Below are 25,090 nucleotides of genomic sequence, written 5' to 3'. Positions count from 1 at the left end.
CACCGTGGTTGTGGATACTGGTGCTGATGCCTCGTGGAGGTGTCAAAGCGGCTTAATGCCTCGAGGCATGTTTTATTTTGGTTATGAAAGAGGAGTTTAATGGAAACAGAAGTCTAGATAATTATGATGACTTGATGATAGAGACATGTCTAGTATTTTGCATGCATGACTGAATAATGGGTGGATCTGCAAAAAAGGTCAGAGTTCACATACAATGGTTTCTGTGCTTCCTAGATCCTATAATCAGCAACATGTTGTGTTGCAGCCCAGGCCCAACTTGCAGGATGTCGACTGGTTCAATTTGGTGAGTATACCATCTCCATTGCAATGTGCAGTGTATGGAGAGAGTGAGACTCCCTTCAGAGATGCAAAGGTGTCGTACAATACCAAACTATAGATGTGATTATATTTGTTGCCATACATTTTTGCTAGTACATGACATGATATCAGGAGTGCAGTACTCCTGATGATATGCATACAGACTGACACAATCATTGCAGCCCCACCCCCCATAATTGGGTCCCTCCCCTGCAGCTGTCCCTAGCCCTGGTGGAGTATGACCCGTGTAAAAACGATCTTAAAGTGGTTTCTCTACATCAGTTCGAGGACGACATCAAGGTGAGCCAAAAAACCAGTTTACCTCTGAGACCCTCAACTAATTTACGGGCCTTCAGATTTCAAAATCATTTACTGTCATTCCAGGGAGGTGTGTCTCATCGGTCTTGTGTGCGCTTTGACCCCGAGGGGCGGTGTGCGGCCATGTTGATGTATGGAAGCCACCTGGCTGTCATCCCCTTCAAGCACACCCCCATCCTCTACAACCCCACTCCAGTCACACCACTCACTCCGGGGTAATGAATGCAGGTTGATACTTTATTTAAGACTGTATCTTAATAAAAGGTCAATTTTTGCCCTGTGCGAAAATGAGACTATTTCAAATTTGTACATCATCTCAAAAGAGCTAAATCGTTAAAATTTGACATCAGAACTCTATTTTTAGAGCAACAAAAATTATTTACAAAACCTTAGCAAGTGGTTTTAGCTCTTTGAGGAAGTCCCTCTTATTTGTTGAGTTTTATCATGTACAAGTTCGTATATATACATGCATGTTCTATTACATGTACTTATTGCCATAACATGTAGCAGCATTCAAGGTGTACACTTTTGTGTGATTATTACCTAGATGGGCTCTTTTTACTGCAAAAATTGGTATTGGCTATATAATTATATGATGCAAGGTAGTAATACCTGAATTGATGCATACAAGGTTGATCGTTCCTAATCTACTCCCCATCATGTACCAGTCTTGTGATGCTATTACCACACAGTACCTATACTCTGCCCAACTACAACGTCAACTTTTGGAAGACATGGTAAGCTATATCTACAATGGTCTAGTGAAATTGTATAATGCATATACCTAAATATCTTAAGGTGACATATTTTCACAAGTTGATTGTTAATTTGTTTGATTTGTTGATTTATCTGCGAGTATAAATTTTTGCGATTTTATTCTCGTTTGCAGAAATAGCCAAAATCAAAAATATATCGGTTAAATTGGAGTACATGGATTAAAGGTAGTCCTTGAGTACTCCGTTGTGCTCATAATTTCAGTTGCCCTTGCGGTCTTGTATAATAAGGGTTTGATTCACATCTATACTTTCACTCTTAAGTCCCAAGATTTCAAATATGGGATTCATAGAGGTTTTTACTTCAAATCTCACATGGCTGTAATATTGATAGCAAAGCTTCAATAGCACATAATAGCCTAAGTGCTATATAGAATGGTTTCATGTATCTCACGTTATAATTATAAAATACCGTTTATACTATAACACAAAAGGAGGATGTAAAAAAAAGATGTGCATGCATGGTGACGTGTGTCCTCTAGTTTTGTGTACAATGTTTACATGATTACAGTGTGCATGCAATGTTTGTGAGTTAATGATTAGTTATCCTCTAGTAACAGTTCCCTCAAATCAACCTCTGTGACTGTGGGGGGTATGCTATGTGGGGGGCCGCTGATAATGTCGCCATTAGTTAGTACTCGATTCCGAGGCCTTTTTAGAAATGAAACAACTCTCGATGTTAACCGCTTGATAAATTCTATTTTCTGACATACAACGTAGCAGTGATAGGCTAAGATGAGGCCACACATAGCGAATGCACTACCCACCATACAGCAGATTGTTATACTTTGTCCGCTGATTTTATCAGTCTGGTTTGACTGTAGAAACAGTGATGTGGCAGTTAGTAGCAAAAGATTTGCCAGAAAGAATAGCTCCAGGAAGTTTGATAGTTTGATAGCTATAGAGCTTTGTTCCTTTATTAAATACAATCAGTATTACCATTAAAATAGACAGTACTACGTTTATCATTAGCAAGTTGGCTGCTTGCTTTCCAGATACGTTTGAAGACACAGCTGTTAGTATAACGAGCCTAGCTATCAGTGTAGTCCAGTCCAATAGCGAGACTTGACTCTGTAATAAGCATCTAGTAGAGGCTTTAACTTGTTGACCCATCGTAGTAACTTGTAGTGTGTGTATCGCTGCAGAACAGGTGCTGTTAATAACAAGATAGTGAATGGCAGTATGTGTGCTAATAAAATGTGGGGGGCCACTGATCATGTCACTGTTAGTTAGTGCTCGATTCCGAGGCCCTTTTAGAGACAAAACAACTTAAATCTAACCTTTGTTAGCTTATTTAGCTACCGTTGAGAGCTAGAAATAATATGCCAATTTTAAGCCTACGAAAACGTTATGCGATTATTATAGGTGAGAGTGATTGGTGTGTGTGGACAAAAAATGAGCTTTTTTGAGTGAACTAGACACTTTCATGGACTGCTTTAACTGCTATTGAAACAATAGTTGAAACTTATGTGATCATCGAAGGCGACAAAAACATTGTTTTCTAATCGATTTAATCGTTGCTTTATATTCCCTGATTCACGATCATTCCCTATAATGTTAAGGTCATTACGATAAAAAGTTTATCACGTGTCCGTTATGTCACGCACGGGGTGAATGCTCTCTATTATTTATGCGATTAATTTATTTCACGCTGTGTTTTCAATAAGGATTGATTATACAAGCCTCGAATAAAAACCAATGATTGTGCAATACAAATGTATACGTCATGGTAGCCGCTCGCATAAATGTCGTTAGTTATACTGTTAGGCATAAATGTTTAGCACTTTATATATGATATGATTATTGTGTTCTATGTACATACCTTCATACCGATAGTGAATCAGAATTGCATAGAATTGTAAATTAATCGTTCCCAAAGTTTATTTGACTTTCTTGAATGGTAGCATTTTTGTGCAAGTTTGTCTCTAAGTTGGTGTCATACAAATAAACTTTTACATGTAGTACGTGTGTGTTTATAAACGCTAGATCTATATACCGGTATATGTGTGTTCTAGTTTACGACTTCTAACATGTATAGTACGTATGTTCCATGCATTATGATTGAGTCCAATGATTAGTTATCCTCTAGTAACAGTTCTCTCAAACCAACCTCTGTGACTGTGGGGGGTGTGCTATGTGGGGGGCCACTAATGATATCATCATTTGTTTGTGCTCGATTCCGAGGCCTTTTTAGAGATGAAACAACTCTCGATGTTAGCCGCTTGATAGCTTCTATTCTCTGACATACAACGTAGCAGTGATAGACTAAGATGAGGCCACACATAGCGAATGCACTACCCACCATACAGCAGATTGTTATACTTTGTCCGCTGATTTTATCAGTCTGGTTTGACTGTAGAAACAGTGATGTGACAGTTAGTAGCAGAAGATTTGCCAGAAAGAATAGCTCCAGGAAGTTTGATAGTTTGCTTCTATAGAGCTTTGCTATGCCAAATACAACCAGTGTCACTAATAAAATAGACAGTACTATGCTTATCACTAGCAAATTGGCGGATTGCTTTCCAGATACGTTTAAAGACACAGCTGTTAGTATAACGAGCCTAGCTAGCAGTAGTAGTCCAGTCCAATAGCGAGACTTGACTCTGTAAGGACCTTGATAAGCATCCAGTAGAGGCTTTAACTTGTTGACCCATCGTAATAACTTATAGTGTGTGTATCGCTGCAGAAAAGGTGCGGTTAATATCAGGATAGTGAACGGCAGTATGTGTGCTAATAAAATGAACAGGCCAGCTGCAAAGAGCAAGCTGTGAGGCCACTTGAGGAATGTGTAGCGGCCATCGAGCAGCCAGAGGATGGTGGGTGTACTGTTGACGTCTGTGAGAATGGTCGATGAAAAGGTATCGAAAGTAGTCCTCAATAGTTTAGCATACGATAGTAGGAAGAGTGTAGCTAGAACTGATACTGTGTTTGAACCCGTCCATTTAGAGACGTTGATAGAGTAGCGGCTGATTAAAATTAGCAGGCCTACTATTGTCCAAATGTACAAAGGAAAGATAAATTGTAGCCATGTACGATAGTATGTGTTGAGTCCATTCACAAAACATGTGTTTATGCCCAGGTCAAGGTTCAACCAGGCAACAAAGACAGAGAGAATGCTCACGAATTTGTTATCGGTGCTGATTGGAAAGAAAGCGGTTTGTGTGGCTCGTACAATGTTGGCGTAGAAAATAAGGCCGTTGATAGTTCCCGTGGAAACAATGAGGTTACATTTGAGTAAAAGAACAACCAAGACGACTCCTGCCAGTGCAAATGGTATCAATAAGAGAAGGTTGATATTAGAGCACTCTTTACACTGCGATGTCCCCAGGGCTAGACTGAGCCCAGGTCGACAAGCTCCACACAATACATCACTGCGATTAAAGTCACACTGCTCTTGCTGGTTGAAAGGATCGACTTTGGTGAAGTTGCTCTTACAGTAATCGAATGGACAGACTTGATGCACAACAACGTCCCCTGAATAGTTGCCGACCCACATGGAGGATGTCTTGTACAGTCGCTCATCTTCAATGTTGCATGTAATTCCTTTAGACACTAGATAATCTGTGCAGATACATTTTCTAGCATTTGTTTTCGTTGTAAAACCAGGTGGACATGCTTTAATTCTAATCTCAATTACTGTTGGTATTATTTGATCGCTCCATTCGTAATTAGAGTCTTGTTCTTTGACTATTGTCAGACTCAGTGTTTCAGTATAGTTTGTTTGTCGAGTTTCTATTGAGTAGTACAGATGTTTGCATTCTTTGGCAATGTTTTGAAGGATTGTTTCATCAGCAATATCTGCGATACTTGTCTCTAAATGTGCTTGTACTTTGCAACGGGAGGAATAGTTGTACTGTCCCACACACACTAGTGGAACTTGGAACCTCTGTCCTGGATAAGTGTCTAGTTGCATGAAGTGTGAGCAAGTGTGTTTCTGTGGGAAGTTATCAGAACAAATACATATTTCATTTGGTGGAGAGGAAATAGCTGATGATGTATTTCTCTCCGTATCAAGGATATCCCATAAATCGCAGTGTTTTAGCTCTCCTCCATAAATTGCATCACCTCCTTTCGTTGCTGTGTTTTGTTTCATACTAATTTTTTGTGTTGGTAGTTTAAAAAAACAACGTTGAAGTCCATGGCCACAATCATGACGAATTGCAATACCACCACCATAACCGTCTGCTGTGTTGTTGATTATACTAAGAGTAGTTGACTGTGTATCAAATACAACGAAACTTGCACTAGAAGTTGAGCAATCAAACAGTATAGCCCCGCCATCTGACTGCCGAGCATGGTTACTGTTAATTACGTTTGTTCCAGACAGTTTTAGGTCCATGTCATAAAGGTAAATACCTCTACAATCATTGCTGGTAATTTCAACATCTTCCATGAAAAGAGTTATCCCGACAAATTCCATGCAAAGAGTTATCCTGTTTATGACATGAATTGTACCAGTTTCCTTTCTCTCTTCATCTGTTGTAGCTGTGCATGTGTTGTGTATGAATGTGCAATTACTGATCTTTATGCGGTCTTGTTTTGTATTGATAGCTGCTCCATATCTTGCTTCATTGCCTATGAATGTGCATCTGTCAAAATATACGGAAGAGAAGTCTCTAGATAAACTGTATGCTGCACCACCGACTTCAGCTGAGTTAAATCTGAACACTGTTTCAGATATGGTCAAATCTATTCCTTCAGTATCTGTTTCAATGCCACCACCAATTGCCTCGGCTGTATTCCTTAAAAGAATTGACTTGGTGATATGAATGTGAATGTTATCTGTCGAACTAACTGGCTGAAAATATGAGTGCTCCATGAATAATCTGATACCACCGCCACTATGAGCTTTATTGTCCATAAATTTGCAACTGTTTATCAATATACTAAGTCTTACATCAGGTATGTTTTTATTTGGCAAAGAAAGTGTTAGTCCACCAGAGGAGCACCCGAATACTGTAAATCCCGTCAAGCACCGACCAATTCCATTCGAAAATGTAGACTTTGTTATTGAGATAGTCGTGGGTTTCCTAAGTATATTTTCTTGTGACATACTAAACATCCATAGGTACAAGTTGCCTCCGATAATAGTATTTCCAGTTTGATTGCTACCGTGTATAACAATATCATTTAGCGTTACCATGTTACTATTGTGGCAGTTTGTTAGAATAATGATCATACCAGCTCCTCTGCTGCTAGTGATATTGATGTTAGTAATTACCAGCTCAGGTACGTTCATGATTACTACTGATGACGTGGTTTTATTTAGAGATAGTGGACCATTAAATATTTTTTTGAATGATATTTTATAACCACAATTTTGTAGTTCGATGTTTTTCTTTATAGTTAAAGATAGAAGTTGAAGAAACACAAAGCTAATTGGGTGACCTGACTCACAATCAATTATAGCATTTTGTTGGTTTTGTCCATCTGAAATTGCTATAAAATTTGCTGATACATTCTGATCTAAATAAGGATTTCCAACAACAATCCAACCGCTCGTTTTTGGAACATGAGTCCCAGCTATGAAAAATACATTGATACTCATTCCACCATTGATGCTTGTGTCTGTGGAGTTAGTCACCAGATCTGTTATAGTGACACACTGGTGTTGTGGTATGGAGTGGGGGCACTCTAACATTGTGTCTGGTCTCACCCAATACTCGACTGTCGTCCCATTGGTCCAGCAGTTAGCGGGGGAGGTCAGAGCCAGAGAGAGCAGAAGGAAGAGAAACATCTGTGTAGGCCTATAGTATGCATAAAGTATACTGCGAATGTGCAACTCTTATATACCTTTTTAATTCAGTTTCCTTGGCTAGCAGACGATTGCATGTCTCTATGCATCCTTTGTACTTGTAACTGAAAGTAATCCCGTGTAGCTGATGTTTATTATGCTAGATGTGATGTTCCTGTTTGTGTGTTTATCTAACACTATAATACGATTGTCTTTGCCTCATTGATATTTTAACAGCTATACGTACATAAATAGTATTGGTCCAACAGTTAGCAGGGGCCGGAGGTCAGGGCCAGAGAGAGCAGAAAAAAGAGAAACATCTGTGTAGGCCTATAGTATGCATAAAGTATACTGCGAATGTGCAACTCTTATACCTTTTTTATTCAGTTTCCTTGGCTAGTAGACGATTGCATGTCTCTGTGCATCCTTTGTACTTGTAACTGAAAGTAATCCCATGTAGCTGATGTTTATTATGCTAGATGTGATTTTCATGTTTGTGTGTTTATCTAACACTATAATACGATTGTCTTTGCCTCATTGATATTTTAACAGCTATACGTACATAAATAGTATTGTGCTATTTAACTTTGGTGTTAATGCCAATTGCTGGACCCTTAAGGATCTCACTCACGATCCCGAACATTTGAAATCTTGTACTGTATAGGTTATTTTTGAGGCATTACATTTTCGAGGTTTTGAGGATTGCCTCGAGCCTCGAAAATTTAGTGCCTCGAAAATTGGTTAACTTTCGGTTGAAAGTCTCTACTGTGGTCATAATTATGAATCTATGAAAATGTAGTGCCTCAAAAATAACCCGCTATACAGTATATTATAATTATAGAGATGGTTGTGGTGAAGTAGACTCATGAGAACTCTTTATCTTTATCGTTGTCTATTCAGCGCCCGAGAGTGATGGTGGGCTAGCTGTTCCTGACCAGACGTGGGGACTTTAATGTTGGTAGTCATGTCAACGCTTTCCTGAAGGTATATACCATGCACTGTCCAGAGGGATTTGTGTGTGTGTGGTGAGGGGAATGCACATGTTCACTGCAGGTGAATAGTGATGCTGCAGATCCTATAACTAGAGCACTGAAGTACAAACTTTCACCGTTAATTTATAGTGTATAGTCTATAGGTTTTGCAAACTATACAAGTATTAATACTACATTGTGTCTGAAAGTCTCAGGCTGACTATTGTGAGTAAAAACCTATCAATGGAGCCATGTGCCCATTGCCACTACTAGGCCTGAGCAATCAATTTTGCAAAATTTTTTTCTCACTTCCTTCCCTATTATTCAAGAAACTCTCACCTAAGTTTTTCAGTCTGTTTTTGACAATAATTTCTAACAATTGAAAAATTGGAAAATAAACGACATGAACAGTATAAATTTGTCCTCTACAGATCTTTTTTTCTTACAGGTGAATTGCAACCTTTCTCTCTCTTGTGAGATTTGATGCTTGAGGCAAGGCTTGAGGAGCTTGAAAGACTTCCACTGCCTATTATTCATTTAACTGCATGGTTGCACTCCTTACGCTGAGCTGCAAGAGTCGTATGGACCACTCCACATTGCTCCTATTGTGGGGGGCGTGCCGATAGGCATCAATCTCTGCAGATCCTTCAGGCCATCTTATAGCATCCATCATCATTGCCTAACTGCCTAGTGGGATATTTACTGCCCGTTTAACCAATCAATTCCCTACCGCAATACTTGGATCGACGAATTTAGGATGCCTGACAATCTAAACCCTCCAGCTGCAGTGCAAGATCTCCCTCCTGTTAAATCTTGATGTCTCCGGTACTGGTCCCATGATGTGAGCTGTTACTGATTTTTATTGCTGCAGCCACGTGGCTAGGTATCATCACGTGATTTTGTTCTGCTACGCGTCGCGAGAATTTGGGAACGCGTTGCGAGGCTTGCTACTAATGTACAGTTCAGAACGCGTCGCGAAGAGCTCAGAACGCATATTGTGAGCCTCTGATTTTTGTTACAAACGGCATTCCATACGGGCAAGTTCTCGGGATTTGGGACACTATAACACATACATAGATACCTCGTGCCCATGTTCTAACTATAACCTAGAGAAGCCTCTCCATTTTGGCCACACCCCAAATCGTTTTTCGTTATTAACTGCATAAAATAATTCAAGTATAATTAGGGGCTACTACTCTGTTAGCGTGGGAGGTCAGAGCCAGAGAGAGCAGAAAGAAGAGAAGCATCTGTATTTGCCTAGCATGCATCAAGTCACTGCAAATGTGCAACTCTTGCCTTAATTCTTATACCTTGGCTAGCAGAAGATTCTCTTTGTGACCTTTGAAACGTAACTGAAACTAATTCCGTGTAGCTGATGTTTGTTAACCTTCAGAAGCTCATTTATAGTGTTCATCTATAATTATCTAACACTGTACTGTTTATCGTTGCCTCATCCTTTTTGCTTTGTTGGATACTTTCTACAGCTGCGTATCATATAAATTCAACAACCTATGCACCATTCAATGTATTTTCATGCCCTCACCCCACCTATATTGATACGATTGTTATAGCTCTGTTTAAGGGATGTGATGTCAACTATACAAAAATCTCTGCCTTACAAAAAAAATATTCAGATGCCTGTATATATAGAAGTGTTTGTTACCAAATGAGAAACAAAGCTTCAGCTTGCTCTCTTGTATAAATAATTATATATACTCCATTTGTCCCCTTATTAAGAAGAACCTGTTGGTGTCTCCAAATTAATTGTTAAAGCTAAGACAATTTCTCACAGAATAAGGTAGTCTAGCTGAACTCAATCATTATTGCGTTGTACGTTGCGTCAGAAGGTCCTTGTACCTCCCCTTGTACTCTGTAAGGCATCCTTGTGATGTATGTAGGTATCATTGTGCTGTACCCACTGTACTCTTATCTATAAGGTATCTTAGGGAATACACGGTGTGGATTGACAATTGTGGGTTTGATCTCCTAATACTACTATATGAACTAGCTACAGTAAAACTAGCTAAATTAAGTTCGTTTATTTCTGTGCATGCAATGTTTGTGAGTAAATGATTAGCTATCATCTAGTAACAGTTCCCTCAAATCAACTTCTGTGACTGTGGGGGTGTGCTATGTGGGGGGCCACTAATGATGTCATCATTAGTTAGTGCTCGATTCCGAGGCCCTTTTAGAGACAAAACACCTCTTGATGTTAGCCGCTTGATGGCTTCTATTTTCTGACACACAACGTAGCAGTGATAGGCTAAGATGAGGCCACACATAGCGAATGCACTACCCACCATACAACAGATTGTTATACTACTTTCATTCTACCAAATAAACATGTATTTTCCTCCAGCTCTGGTGCTCCGATACTCCACCCCTCTGAGACGAGGGTGAGTGAGGTACTGATGACTGGACTCGGGGGACATCCTCGAATAGTGGCCCTCATAGAAGAGGAGTTGGTGATCTACACTGCCTTCCACTGTGACCAGTGGCAACACCTCTCACACCTGCAGCTGCGCTTCAGCAAGGTGAATTAAGGAGTGGTGTATTTCAGTTGCTCCCTTAAATGTTAGAATCAGTTTTGTCCTGAATACTACCAGTTGTTCACTCAAGGTTGTACTGTACAAGCACTTGCATGACTGTATAATTATTGTATTATAGGATCTACATATGAATCTACATAACTGTACAAATTGTACAATGGTATTGAATATAAGTCTGATAGACTTCTGTTTCCTAATCTGTGTGTGTTCACGCTGACATCGGCCTACATGAACACTAGCTGGTTATTTGTCACAGTACAATACTGTACATTTGACCTTGTTGTTAGCTGATCTATAGTTACCGTTTAGTGCTATGTGAGCATAAAATATTGCGTTTTGGCCAATTTTAAGCATACGAAAACGTTGCGCGATTTTTATTTCCTCAATTAATTAACACCGCGATTTCGATTGTACCAGCCTCAAATAAAAGACAATGATTGTGCGATAGAGACATGGTAGCCGCTTGCATAGTTATACTATCACGCATAATTAGCATTATATATACGTTATATTATGGTTGAAGTGTGCTGTTTATGTACACACCTTTTCATGATACATAAACACAGTATTGTTCCCAAAGTTTAAATATTGTTGATCAGTAACATCTTTGTATTTAATTGATGTGTGTAAAACAAAAGAGTAACTAAACTTAATAACAATACTCTTATACAAGTGTGTGCTGAACTGTTTCACACCATACAAGCTAGAGGATGAAAGTCCTTATTATATTTATACATGTCAGTAGTTTGTCCCTGTAAATAATTATGATACTCTTATCGTATCATTCTAGTATGTGTACAACTTCCAGGGGCGTACACAGGGTGGTGCTTAGGGTGCTCCAGCACCCCCATCCAGACTCTGGTGCTCCAGCACCCTATCCAGACTCAGAGAAGCTCAAGTAGATAGTTCAACCATCACTGGCTGGCTAGAAGGAAGCTACACTTACTGCAGCTATCTACAGCTTAATAGTGATAGTTACAATAACTTTATACCAGTTTTAGATCTAGCTAGCTAGCTAAGCTGGCCTAAAAAACTTACTTTTCTTGGATCATTGTTACTGGGATATCCATGGGAACTAGCAAAGAGTGGGGAGGGGCTCAATAATAAGGCTAGGCAGCAGGAAGTGGTTTGCTGTATCGAACACTTGAGCTTGCCCCACAACATGCAGCACAACAAGGTTCTTGGATCCAGGTACATGAGGTACATGAATGTATAGTATAATTATATAATTAAGCCTACATGTATGTACAATAAATAACATTAATAGTTCGCAATGTAAACTACAAAGTCTCTTTTCCTCAACATCAAGGTACTGGTGGTCATACTTTGTACGCTGCCTGTCACCTCCTGGTAAGCTGATCAATCTTTTAGTGGCCTGAAAAGAAAAGAATCAAGACTGTCGTCAGATCAAGCAAAGGAACAAACGTTTATCATCACTTACACTTCTCATTTACACAGAGACTAGACTAGACATGATTGCATGACATTTGACATACCTTAAGAAGAGTTGGCTAGAGTTTGCCATCCCAAGCGAATTGAGCTTCTGGTCATAAACATTCTTGACTTGCTGATGGCACTAAAAGGGGCGTGGCCCCAGGAAGTGGGCGTGGTCAATTTTTTGCGGCGCGCAATGAACACCCCCATTGACTGAATCCTAGGATCGCCCCTGACTTCTACAGTCGTGTAGTTCGTGTGCATTCATAATTACGATTGAGTTGAATGATTTAGTTATCCTCTAGTAGTACTTCCCTCAAATCAACCTCTGTAACTGTGGGGGGTGTGCTATGTGGGGGGTCACTGATGATGTGCCGACTGGAAAGAAAGCAGTTTGTGTTGCTCGTACAACGTTGGCGTAGAAGATGAGGCCGTTGATAGTTCCTGTGGAAACAGTGAGGTTACATTTGAGTAAAAGAACAACCAAGACAACTCCTGCCAGTGCAAATGGTATCAATAAGAGAAGGTAGATATTAGAGCACTCTTTACACTGAGATGTACCCAGGGCTAGACTGAGCCCAGGTCGACAAGCTCCACACAATACATCACTGCGATTAAAGTCACATTGCTCTTGCTGGTTGAAAGGATCGACTTTAGTGAAGTTGCTCTTACAGTAATCGAATGGACAGACTTGATGCACAACAACGTCCCCTGAATAGTTACCGACCCACATGGAGGATGTCTTGTGCAGTCGCTCATCGTCAATGTTGCATGTGATTCCATTAGATGCTAGATAGTCTGTACAGATACATTTTCTGGCATTATCGTTTTGTGTAAAACCAGGTGGATATGCTTTAATTCTAATCTCAATTACTGTTGGTATTTTTTGGTTGCTCCAATAATAATTATAGTCTTGTTCCTTGACTATTGTTAAACTCAGTGTTTCAGTATAGTTTGTTTGTTGAGTTTCTATTGAGTAGTATACAGTTGTTTGCATTCTAGCGCAATGTTTTGAAGGACCGTCTCATCAGCAATACTACCAATATTTGTCTTCTCTAAATGTGCTTGTACTTTGCAACGGGAGGAATAGTTGTACTGTCCCACACACACTAGTGGAACTTGGAACCTCTGTCCTGGATAAGTGTCTAGTTGCATGGAGTGTGAACAAGTGTGTTTCTGTGGGAAGTCGTCAGAGCAAATACACACTTCGTTTGGTGGAGACGAAACAGCTGATGATGTATTTCTCTCCGTGATATGAACAATTTCCCACAGTTTACATTGTTCTTTAATCAGCCTCCATAAATTGCATCACCTCCTTTCGTTGCTAAATTGTGTTTCATAGTAATTGTTACTTCATCAACAAATTCGCTTCCAAAAAAACAAACTTTTCCCCCACAATTACGAATTGCAATACCACCACCATAACCGTCTGCTGTGTTGTTGATTATACTGAGGGTAGTGAGTGACGTTGTATCAAATCTAACAAAACTTGTACCACTAGCTGAACAATCGAACAGTATAGCCCTGCCATCTGACTCCCGAGCATAGTTACCGTTAATTACGCTTGTTCCAGATAGTTTTAGTTTCTTATCATAAATGTATATACCTCTGCAATCATTGCCGGTAATTTCAACATCTTCCATGAAAAGAGATACCCCGTATAATAATGACATGAATTGTACCAGTTTCCTTTCTCTCTTCATCTGTTGTAGCTGTGCATGTGTTGTGTATGAATGTGCAATTACTGATTTCTGTATTGTCGTAATTTGAATTGATAGCTGCTCCGAGTCTAGCTTCATTGCCTATGAAAGTGCACTTGTCAAAAGATAACTCCGTATAAATGATGAACTGTATGTTGCACCACCAAATACAGCTGAGTTATATCTGAACTCTGTTTCAGATATGGTCAAATTTAGTTCCCAAGACACTATTGCATCTATTCTTTTAGCAATGCCACCTCCAATTGCCTCGGCTGTATTCCTTGAAAACATTGACTTAGTGATACGAATGTGAGTGTTCTCCAGCTCTGTATATTCTACGTAGTGCATGGACAGACTGATACCACCACCACTATGAGCTTTATTACTCATGAATTTGCACCTGTTTATCAATATTATACTTACATAAGATAAGATTTCCCCTATAAAAGAAAGTGTTAGTCCACCGGAGGAGCACCTGAATCTCGTCAAGCACCTGCCAATTCCATTTGAAAATGTTGAATTTGATATTGAGATAGTCGTGGGTTTCCTGAGTGTGTTATCTTGTGACATACTAAACATCATTATGTACAAGTTGCCTCCGAACATAGTATTTCCAGTTTGATTGCTACCGTGTATGACAATTCTGTTTAGCATTACCATGTTACTATTGTGGCAGTCTGTTAGAATAATGACCATACCAGCTCGTCTGCTGCTAGTGATATTGATGTTAGCAATTACCAGCTTGGGTATGTTCACGACTACTACTGATTAGTAAAACCAGTAGGTTTTACATAGGATTGGCAGTGGGTTTGCCCGTGTTTAGCAATATTTCAATTATTTTGACTCATGTTCAAACTGTTCTATCTCTGCAGGGAAAGGCCACATTAAGAAACTGAATGGACAGATAGTTTATTTAGCCTTTTCTCTCTTTGTATCTCTCATTTCATAATCCATGAACGTTTTAAATGTATGAATATTGTCATTTTAAAAATTGCACTATTTCGACGTTTCACCGCTCTTTGTCTGACTGACTAAGTAAGTAAGTGAGTAAGTTTCTTGCCCAGCATTTACTCCAAGTACAGCCCTCTCCAGGACATTCTGCACAGGGTTTCCAAACGGCTACAACCTGGATTACAAAGCGCTTCTTCAGATTTGCGATTGCTTCCACGAGGCAGATGACCTCTCAGTCTCTCTATTTCTCTTACCTAGACAATTCCGCCATCTTTAATGACTCAGCAATTGCAGATAGGCGTGGCTAAGAAACCGTGCGCCTAAAATCAGTGCAGTGCTTTTCCAGAGCCTGGAGGTGTTGCTTTTCTTCACACTGTTCAGCTCCAGCTCCCTTTCTCTGACAAGCATGCTATATGCACTGGCTATATATATCATGCTCTTAAAATGGCTGTCATTTAATACTGATTCACAAATTCAACATAATATCAAGCAATATTACTCAGTATAATTATTAGTCCAGAGATATTCGAGAAGATATCTGATTAGTCCTGTCTTCTCTTCTTGAACTTCTGTACTGCCTCTTGACGTTCCACTTGTATTGAAAAAGAAAGGGAATCCGACTAGAAAAACATTTGCAATGTGAAAAATTGCTAGGATTGGCCAGGGGAACCACAAAAAAGCGTGGAAACAAGAAATCCGACGAGAGCATAACTCCAATCCGTTACAACGTCATGAACATGTACAATACATAGTATATAGACTGTGTTCCAGGTCCATCTCTACCAGCTTCCATCCACCATATTAGGTCACCAGTACGGTCCGTGCATGTTACTACGCATGGATGGACTGTGTGTATACCTGTTCTCAATACTGCATGTATTAGGAACATCAATTCATCACAAATCATCATAATTATATGCGCACATTCTAAAATGGATGTATAATAAAAGGATTGGTCATCACCCCACCAGTAAAATTGCGTATTTATATTATAATTATTGGTACATGTGATTGACGTTGTAACGGATTGGAGTTATGCTCTCGTCGGATTTCTTGTTTCCACACTTTTTTGTGGTTCCCCTGGCCAATCCTAGCAATTTTTCACATTGCAAATGTTTTTCTAGTCGGATAATATATATGGTTTCATTCAGAGAGTATGGGTCTTTAAATTGTTCCTTGAAAGATAGTTTAAAACCACAGTTTTGTAGCTCGATGTTTTTCTTCAAAGTTAAAGCTAGACGTTGAAGAAACACAAAGCTAATTGGGTGACCTGACTCACAATCAATTATAGCATTTTGTTGGTTTTGTCCATCTGAAATTGTTGTAAAATTTGCAGATACTTTCTGATCTAAGTAAGGATTTCCGACAATAATCCAACCGCTCGTTTTTGGAACATGAGTCCCAGCTATGAAGAATACATTGATATACTCATACCACCATTGATGCTTGTGTCTGTGGAGTTAGTCACCAGATCTGTTATAGTGACACACTGGTGTTGTGGTATGGAGTGGGGGGCACTCTGACATTGTGTCTGGTCTCACCCAATACTCAACTGTCATCCCATTGGTCCAGCAGTTAGCGGGGGAGGTCAGAGCCAGAGAGAGCAGAATGAAGAGAAGCATCTGTGTTAGCGTAGCATGCATCAAGTAACTACAAATGTGCAACTCCTTATACCTTCTTATTCAGTTGCCAGCTATAGCAGACGATTGTCTCTGTGATTCTTTTATATGTAACTGAAACTATAATCCCTTGTAGCTGATGTTTGTTAACCTTCCGAAGCTGTTTTTAGTGTTGGTTTTTATATCTAACACTGTACTGTTTATCGTTGCCTCATCTTTTTGCTTTGCAGCTGCATTTGATATTTTCTACAGCTGCGTATCATACACAAATTCAACAACCTATGTTTCCACGTATGTTCATACCCCAACACGTATTGATACGATTGTAGTCTTTGTGGCTCTATTAAGGGATATGATATCAACTACAAAATCCCCGTTACAATGAGAAGTGTATGTTACCAAATGAGAAACAAGGCTTCAGCTTGCTCTTTTGTATAATAGATCTACTCCATTTGTCCCCTTTATATCTAGCACCTATTAGTGTCTCCAAATTAAGTTTTCAAGCTCAGACAATTTCTCACAAAATAAGGTAGTCTAGCTGAACTCATAATTATTGCGTTGTACGTTGCGTCAGAAGGTCCTTGTACCTCCCCTTGTACTCTGTAAGGCATCCTTGTGATGTATAGGTATCGTTGTGCTGTACCCTTGTACTCAGTCTAGGTGTGCATGCATGCATTGACAATTGTGAGGGTTATATATATTATCTATTTTTACTTGTTTCCTAATAAAACTTGAAATATAATTGTTTCGACTAAATGAACTAGCTAATTTAAGTGTGTTTGCAATGTTTGTGAGTCAATGATTAGCTATACTCTAGTAACAGTTCCCTCAAACCAACCTCTGTGACTGTGGGGGGTGTGCTATGTTGGGGGTCACTGATGATGTCATCGTTAGTTAGTGCTCGATTCCGAGGCCCTTTTAGAGATGAAACAACTCTTGATGTTAGCCGCTTGATGGCTTCTATTCTCTGACATACAACGTAGCAGTGATAGGCTAAGATAAGGCCACACATAGCAAATGCACTACCCACCATACAGCAGATTGTTATACTTTGTCCGCTGATTTTATCAGTCTGGTTTGACTGTAGAAACAGTGATGCGGCAGTTAGTAGCAGAAGATTTGCCAGAAAGAATAGTTCCAGGAAGTTTGATAGTTTACTTCTATAGAGCTTTGCTATTCCGAATACAACCAGTGTCACTATTAAAATAGACAGTACTGTGATTATCACTAGTAAATTGACAGCTTGCTTTCCGGACACGTTTAAAGACACAGCTGTTAGTATAACGAGCCTAGCTAGCAGTAGTAGTCCAGTCCAATAGCGAGACTTGACTCTGTAAAGACCTTGATAAGCGTCTAGTAGAGGCTTTAACTTGTTGACCCATCGTAGTAACTTGTAGTGTGTGTATCGCTGCAGAACAGGTGCCGTTAATAACAGGATAGTGAACGGCAGTATGTGTGCTAATAATATGAACAGGCCAGCTGCAAAGAGCAAGCTGTGGGGCCACTTGAGGAATATGTAGCGGCCATCGAGCAGCCATCGGGTAGTGGGCGTACCACCGTTGACGTCTGTGAGGGTGGTCAATGAAAAGGTATCGAAAGTAGTCCTCAATAGTTTAGCATACGATAGTAGGAAGAGTGTAGCTAGAACTGATACTGTGTTTGAGCCCGTACATTTAGATACTTTGATAGAGTAGCGGCTGATTAAGATTAGCAGGCCTACTATTGTCCAAATGTACAAAGGAAATATAAATTGTAGCCATGTACGATAGTATGTGTTGAGTCCATTCACAAAACATGTGTCTATGCCCAGGTCAAGGTTAAACCAGGCAACAAAGACAGAGAGAATACTCACAAATTTATTATCGGTGCTGACTGGAAAGAAAGCAGTTTGTGTGGCTCGTACGATGTTGGCATAGAAGATAAGGCTGTTGATAGTTCCCGTGGAAACAGTGAGGTTACATATGAATAAAAAAACAACCAAGACAACTCCTGCCAGTGCAAATGGTATCAATAAGAGAAGGTTGGTATTAAAGCACTCTTTACACTGCGATGTACCCAGGGCTAGACTGAGCCCAGGTCGACAAGCTCCACACAATACATCACTGCGATTAAAGTCACACTGCTCTTGCTGGTTGAAAGGATCGACTTTGGTGAAGTTGCTCTTACAGTAATCGAATGGACAGACTTGATGCACAACAACGTCCCCTGAATAGTTGCCGACCCACATGGAGGACGTCTTGTACAGTCGCTCATCGTCAATGTTGCATGTGATTCCTTCAAGTGCTAGATAATTTGTGCAGATACATTTTCTGCCGTTATCGTTTTGTGTAAAACCAGGTGGACATGGTTTAATTCTAATCTCAATTACTGTTTGTATTTTTTGGTTGCTCCATTTGAAATTAATATTAGAGTCTTGTTCTTTGACTATTTTTAGACTCAGTCTTTCAGTATATTTTGTTTGTTGAGTTTCTATTGAGTAGTACAGTTGCTTGCATTCTAGGGCAATGTTTTGAAGGATTGTCTCATCAGCAATATCTGCGATGCTTGTTTTTTCTAAATGTGCTTGTACTTTGCAAGAGGAGGAATAGTTGTACTGTCCCACACACACTAGTGGAACTTGGAACCTCTGTCCTGGATAAGTGTCTAGTTGCATGGAGTGTGAACAAGTGTGTTTCTGTGGGAAGTCATCAGAGCAAATACACACTTTGTTTGGTGGAGAGGAAACAGCTGATGATGTATTTCTCTCTGTGATATCAAAAATGTCCCACAAATTACAGTTTTCTAGATTGCCTCCATAAATTGCATCACCTCCTTTCGTTGCTGTGTTGTGTTTCATACTAATTGTTATTTTATCATTTGGTTCATTTATAAAAAAACAAGGTTTGTATGCATTTCCCCTACAATTATGACGAATGGCAATACCACCACCATAACCGTCTGCTGTATTGTTGATTATACTGAGGGTAGTGGGTGATTGTGTATCAAATTCGACAAAAGTTGCAGTATAAGTTGAAGCTGAACATTGAAACAGTATAGCCCCGCCATCTGACTGCCAAGCATGGTTACTGTTAATTATGTTGGTTCCAGACAGTTTTAGTCCTACTCCAATAACGTAAAGACCTCTACAATCATTGCCGGTAATTTCTACATCTTGAATGAATAGAGAGAATCCGTTTATGACACGAATTGTACCAGTATGTATTCTAGCTGTATTTATTGTAGCTGTACATGTGTTGTGTATAAATGTGCAATTATTGATATTTAGAAAGTCCTGGATTGAATTGATAGCTCCTCCACGTCTAGCTTCATTGCCTATGAAAGTGCATTTGTCAAAAGATAATTCTATATAATATCTAGTGCTTGTTGCACCACCACCAAATCCAGCTGCGTTATGTCTGAACATTGTTTCAGATATAGTCAAATTTATTCCGTGAGTATCTATTGAAATGCCACCACCACTACGGCTGGCTGTATTCTTTAAAAACATTGACTTGGTGATATAAATGCTAGTGTTCTCTCTCGATAAGTTTGGCCGTCTATGATATGGTTGCATGAATAAACTGATACCACCCCCAATTGCAGCTTTATTGCCTATAAATGTGCACCTGTTTATCAATATACTTACATCAGGCAGGCTCTCTCCTGTCGAAGAAAGTGTTAGTCCACCAGAGGGGCACTCAAGTGTCGTGTAGCACCTACCAATTCCATTCGAAAATGTAGAATTTGTTATTGAGATAGTTGTGGTTTTTCTAAGTGTTTTTCGTTGTGACATCATTAGGTGCAAGTTGCCTCCGAACTTATTATTTCCAGTGGGAATGCTACCGTGTATAACTATATCATTTAGCGTTATCATGTTACTATCGTAGGAGCCTGAAAGAATAATGATCATACCAGCTCCTCTGCTGCTAGTGATATTGATGTTAGCAATTACCAGCTCGGGTACGTTCATGACTACTACTGATGATATGGTTTCATTCAGAGAGTATGGGTCTTTATATTGTTTCTTGAACGATAATTTAAAACCACAATTTTGTAGATCGATGCTTTTCTTCGTTAATGATAGAAGTTGAAGAAACACAAAGCTAATTGGGTGACCTGACTCACAATCAATTATAGCATTTTGTTGGTTTTGTCCATTTGAAATTGCTGTGAAATTTGCTGATACTTTCTGATCTAAGTAAGGATTTCCAACAACAACCCAACCGCTTGTTTTTGGAACATGAGTCCCAGCTATGAAGAATACATTGATACTCATACCACCATTGATGCTTGTGTCTGTGGAGTTAGTCACCAGATCTGTTATAGTGACACACTGGTGTTGTGGTATGGAGTGGGGGCACTCTGACATTGTGTCTGGTCTCACCCAATACTCGACTGTCACCCCATTGGTCCAGCAGTTAGTGGGGGAGGTCAGAACCAGAGAGAGCAAAACAATGAGTGAAGAAAACTGTGCTCTAGTAGCCATTGTTACCTTTCGTGTCGTCTGACCTTGATATTAGCTGATCTAGCTATTTATAATTACGTATGTTGATTATTGTCGAAGTGTATAATTTGTGTTTTTGTATGCATACTTTTTCATAGTGAATCAGAGTAGCATGGAATTGTCAATTGAGTATTGTTCAGCTCATTCCCAAAATCTATTGACTTATCAAAAATGATCGGTAACATCTTTGTGTGTGATGTGTGTACAACCTAAAGAGTAATAATTTTATACAGTGTTTTTATAGTATGTATATTAAATAATGTGTATTTTCCTCCAGCTCTGGTGCTCCGATACTCCACCCCTCTCAGACGAGGGTGAGTGAGGTACTGCTGACTTGACTCGGGGGACACCCTCGAATAGTGGCCCTCATAGAAGAGGAGTTGGTGATCTACACTGCCTTCCACTGTGACCAGCGGCAACACCCCTCACACCTGCAGCTGCGCTTCAGCAAGGTGAGAGAGACATGTATTTCAGTTGCTCCCATGTTAGAATACTGCCAGTTGTTCACTCAAGGTTGTACTGTGCAAGCACTTGCATGACTGTATACTTATTGTATTGTAGGGTTAATTTACTACATAATTGTACAGCAATGGTATTGAACCTAATCTGTGTGTGTTCACGCTGACATCGGCCTACGTGAACACTAGCTGGTTATTTGTCACACTACAATACAGTATACATTGACCTTGTTGTTAGCTGATCTATTATAGTTACCGTTTAGTGGTTTGTGAGCATAAAATATTGAGTTTTGGGCATACGAAAACGTTACGCGATTTTTATTAATCAATGCTCCGATTTCGATTGTACAAGCCTCAAATAAAAGACAATGATTGTGCGATAGAGACATGGTAGCCGCTTGCATAGTTATACTATCACGCATAATTAGCATTATATATACGTTATGTTATGGTTGCATAAAGTATACTCTTTATGTATACACCTTTTCATGATACATAAACACAGTATTGTTAATCTATTTCCCAAAGTTTATAAAATATTGTTGATCGGTAACATCTTTGTATTTAATTGATGTGTGTAAAACAAAAGAGTATCTGAACTTAATAACAATACTCATTATATACAAGCGTGTGCTGAACTGTTTCACACCATATACAAGCTAGAGGATTAAAGTCCTTATACATGTCAGTAGTTTGTCCCTGTAAATATGATACTCTTATCGTATCATTCTAGTATGTGTACAACTTCTACAGTCATGTAGTTCGTGTGCATTCATAATTATGATTGAGTCGAGTTACCTATCCTCTAGTAACAGTTCTCTCAAACCAACCTCTGTGACTGTGGGGGGTGTGCTATGTGGGGGGCCACTGATGATGTCATCATTAATTTGTTTGTGCTCGATTCCGAGGCCTTTTTAGAGATGAAACAACTCTCGATGCTAGCCACTTGATAGCGAATGCACTACCCACCATACTAGCAGATTGATATACTACTTTCATTTTACCAAATAAACATGTATTTTCCTCCAGCTCTGGTGCTCCGATACTCCACCCCTCTGAGACGAGGGTGAGTGAGGGTTACTGATGACTGGACTCGGGGGACACCCTCGAATAGTGGCCCTCATAGAAGAGGAGTTGGTGATCTACACGGCCTTCCACTGTGACCAGCGGCAACACCTCTCACACCTGCAGCTGCGCTTCAGCACGGTGAAGGACAGGTATATTTCAGTTACTCCCTTAAATGTTAGAATCAGTTTTGTCCTGAATACTACCAGTTGTTCACTCAAGATTGTACTGTACAAGCACTTGCATGACTGCATAATTATTGTATTATAGGATCTACATAACTGTACAAATTGTACAATGGTATTGAATAAGTCTGATAGACTTCTGTTTCCTAATCTGTGTGTTCGCGCTGACATCGGCCTACATGAACACTAGCTGGTTATTTGTTACAGTGCAATACTGTACATTTGACCTTGTTGTTAGCTGATCTATAGCTACCGTTTAGTGGTTTGTGAGCATAAAATATTGCGTTTTGGCCAATTTTAAGCACACGAAAACGTTGCGCGATTTTTATTTCCTCAATTAATTAACACCGCGATTTCGATTGTACCAGCCTCAAATAAAAGACAATGATTGTGCAATAGAGACATGGTAGCCGCTTGCACAGTTATACTATCACGCATAACTAATGTTTAGAATTATATACACGTTATGTTATGGTTGAAGTGTGCTGTTTATGTACACACCTTTTCATGATACATAAACACAGTATTGTTCATCTATTTCCCAAAGTTTAAATATTGTTGATCGGTAACATCTTTGTATTTAATTGATGTGTGTAAAACAAAAGAGTAACTGAACTTAATAACAATACTCATTATATACAAGTGTGTGCTGAACTGTTTCACACCATACAAGCTAGAGGATGAAAGTCCTTATTATATTTATACATGTCAGTAGTTTGTCCCTGTAAATATGATACTCTTATCGTATCATTCTAGTATGTGTACAACTTCTACAGTCGTGTAGTTCGTGTGCATTCATAATTATGATTGAGTTGAATGATTTAGTTATCCTCTAGTAACAGTTCCCTCAAATCAACCTCTGTGACTGTGGGGGGTGCGCTATGTGGGGGGCCACTGATGATGTCATCATTAGTTAGTGCTCGATTCCGAGGCCCTTTTAGAAACGAAATAAATCTAGATTTTAACCTCTTGATGGCTTCTATTCTCTGACATACAACGTAGCAGTGATAAGCTAAGATGAGGCCACACATAGCGAATGCACTACCCACCATACAACAGATTGTTATACTTTCTCCGCTGATTTTATCAGTCTGGTTTGACTGTAGAAACAGTGACGTGGCAGTTAGTAGCAGAAGATTTACCAGAAAAAATAGCTCCAGGAAATTTGGTAGTTTGCTTCTATAGAGCTTTGTTCCTATATTGAATACAAGTTAAAGCCTCTACTGGATGCTTATCAAGGTCCTTACAGAGTCAAGTCTCGCTATTGGACTGGACTACTACTGCTAGCTAGGCTCGTTATACTAACAGCTGTGTCTTTAAACGTATCCGGAAAGCAAGCAATAAATTTGCTAGTGATAATCATAGTAATGTCTATTTTAATGACAGCACTGGTTGTTGACCCATCGTAATAACTTGTAGTGTGTGTATCGCTGCAGAACAGGTGCCGTTAATAACAGGATAGTGAACGGCAGTATGTGTGCTAATGATATGAACAGGCCAGCTGCAAAGAGCAAGCTGTGAGGCCACTCGAGGAATGTGTAGCGGCCATTGAGCAGCCAGAAGGTGGTGGGCGTACTGTTGACGTCTGTGAGAGTGGTCGATGAAAAGGTATCGAAAGTAGTCCTCAATAGTTTAGCATACGATAGTAGGAAGAGTGTAGCTAGAACTGATACTGTGTTTGAGCCTGTCCATTTAGAGACTTTGATAGAGTAGCGGCTGATTAAGATTAGCAGGCCTACTATTGTCCAAATGTATAAAGGAAAGATAAATTGTAGCCATGTACGATAGTATGTGTTCAGTCCATTCACAAAACATGTTTCTATGCCCAGGTCAAGGTTCAACCAGGCAACAAAGACAGAGAGAATGCTCACAAATTTGTTATCAGTGCCAACTGGAAAGAAAGCAGTTTGTGTGGCTCGTACAATGTTGGCGTAGAAGATGAGGCCGTTGATAGTTCCTGTGGAAACAGTGAGGTTACATATGAGTAAAAGAACAACCAAGACGACTCCTGCCAGTGCAAATGGTATCAATAAAAGAAGGTTGATATTAGAGCACTCTTTACACTGCGATGTACCCAGGGCTAGACTGAGCCCAGGTCGACAAGCTCCACACAATACATCACTGCGATTAAAGTCACACTGCTCTTGCTGGTTGAAAGGATCGACTTTGGTGAAGTTGCTCTTACAGTAATCGAATGGACAGACTTGATGCACAACAACGTCCCCTGAATAGTTTCCGACCCACATGGAGGATGTCTTGTGCAGTCGCTCATCGTCAATGTTGCATGTGATTCCTTTAGATGCTAGATAGTCTGTGCAGATACATTTTGGGGGATTATTGTTTTGTGTAAAACCAGGTGGACATGCTTTAATTCTAATCTCAATTACTGTTGGTATTATTTGGTTTTGGTTGATCCATTCGTAATTAGAGTCTTGTTCCTGGACTATTGTTAGACTCAGTGTTTCAGTATAGTTTGTTTGTTGAGTTTCTATTGAGTAGTACAGTTGTTTGCATTCTTTGGCAATATTTTGA

At 39.6% G+C, this 25,090-nt stretch overlaps 3 protein-coding genes across 6 annotated transcripts; 1 reads left to right on the top strand and 2 right to left on the bottom strand.

Annotated features, from left to right (window-relative positions):
- Nucleotides 1–209: 209 nt before the first annotated feature.
- Nucleotides 210–25,090, top strand: LOC135340903 (cleavage and polyadenylation specificity factor subunit 1-like). Of its 3 annotated transcripts, XM_064537321.1 has the most exons (8): nt 210–304; nt 535–618; nt 703–851; nt 1,305–1,373; nt 8,044–8,127; nt 10,474–10,648; nt 21,128–22,514; nt 24,388–25,090. In XM_064537321.1, exons 1-5 carry the CDS (start codon nt 215–217, stop codon nt 8,054–8,056), a joined length of 405 nt encoding a protein of 134 aa, XP_064393391.1. In that variant the 5' UTR covers nt 210–214; the 3' UTR covers nt 8,057–8,127; nt 10,474–10,648; nt 21,128–22,514; nt 24,388–25,090. The 3 variants fall into 3 exon arrangements, with proteins under 3 accessions (XP_064393391.1, XP_064393390.1, XP_064393392.1); XM_064537320.1 differs by lacking the exon at nt 24,388–25,090 and having other exon boundaries at nt 21,128–22,571; XM_064537322.1 differs by lacking the exons at nt 10,474–10,648; nt 21,128–22,514; nt 24,388–25,090 and adding an exon at nt 8,563–10,068.
- On the bottom strand, nt 3,340–7,294 carry LOC135340892 (uncharacterized). 2 transcript variants are annotated; one of them, XM_064537308.1, is made up of 2 exons: nt 7,203–7,294; nt 3,340–7,156 (listed from the first exon to the last, which is right to left on the bottom strand). In XM_064537308.1, the coding sequence occupies exon 2, from the start codon at nt 7,144–7,146 to the stop codon at nt 3,484–3,486; it is 3,663 nt and encodes a 1,220-aa protein (XP_064393378.1). In that variant the 5' UTR covers nt 7,147–7,156; nt 7,203–7,294; the 3' UTR covers nt 3,340–3,483. The 2 variants fall into 2 exon arrangements, with proteins under 2 accessions (XP_064393378.1, XP_064393379.1); XM_064537309.1 differs by having other exon boundaries at nt 3,340–7,146; nt 7,203–7,253.
- LOC135340893 (uncharacterized) lies at nt 17,095–21,014 on the bottom strand. Its single transcript, XM_064537310.1, has one exon. The coding sequence runs from the start codon at nt 20,830–20,832 to the stop codon at nt 17,170–17,172; it is 3,663 nt and encodes a 1,220-aa protein (XP_064393380.1). The 5' UTR covers nt 20,833–21,014; the 3' UTR covers nt 17,095–17,169.

The sequence above is a fragment of the Halichondria panicea genome, chromosome 9 (assembly GCF_963675165.1).
Source record: "Halichondria panicea chromosome 9, odHalPani1.1, whole genome shotgun sequence".
In the NCBI taxonomy this organism is placed as follows: domain Eukaryota; kingdom Metazoa; phylum Porifera; class Demospongiae; order Suberitida; family Halichondriidae; genus Halichondria; species Halichondria panicea.
This window is presented reverse-complemented; position numbering and strand designations above follow the sequence as displayed.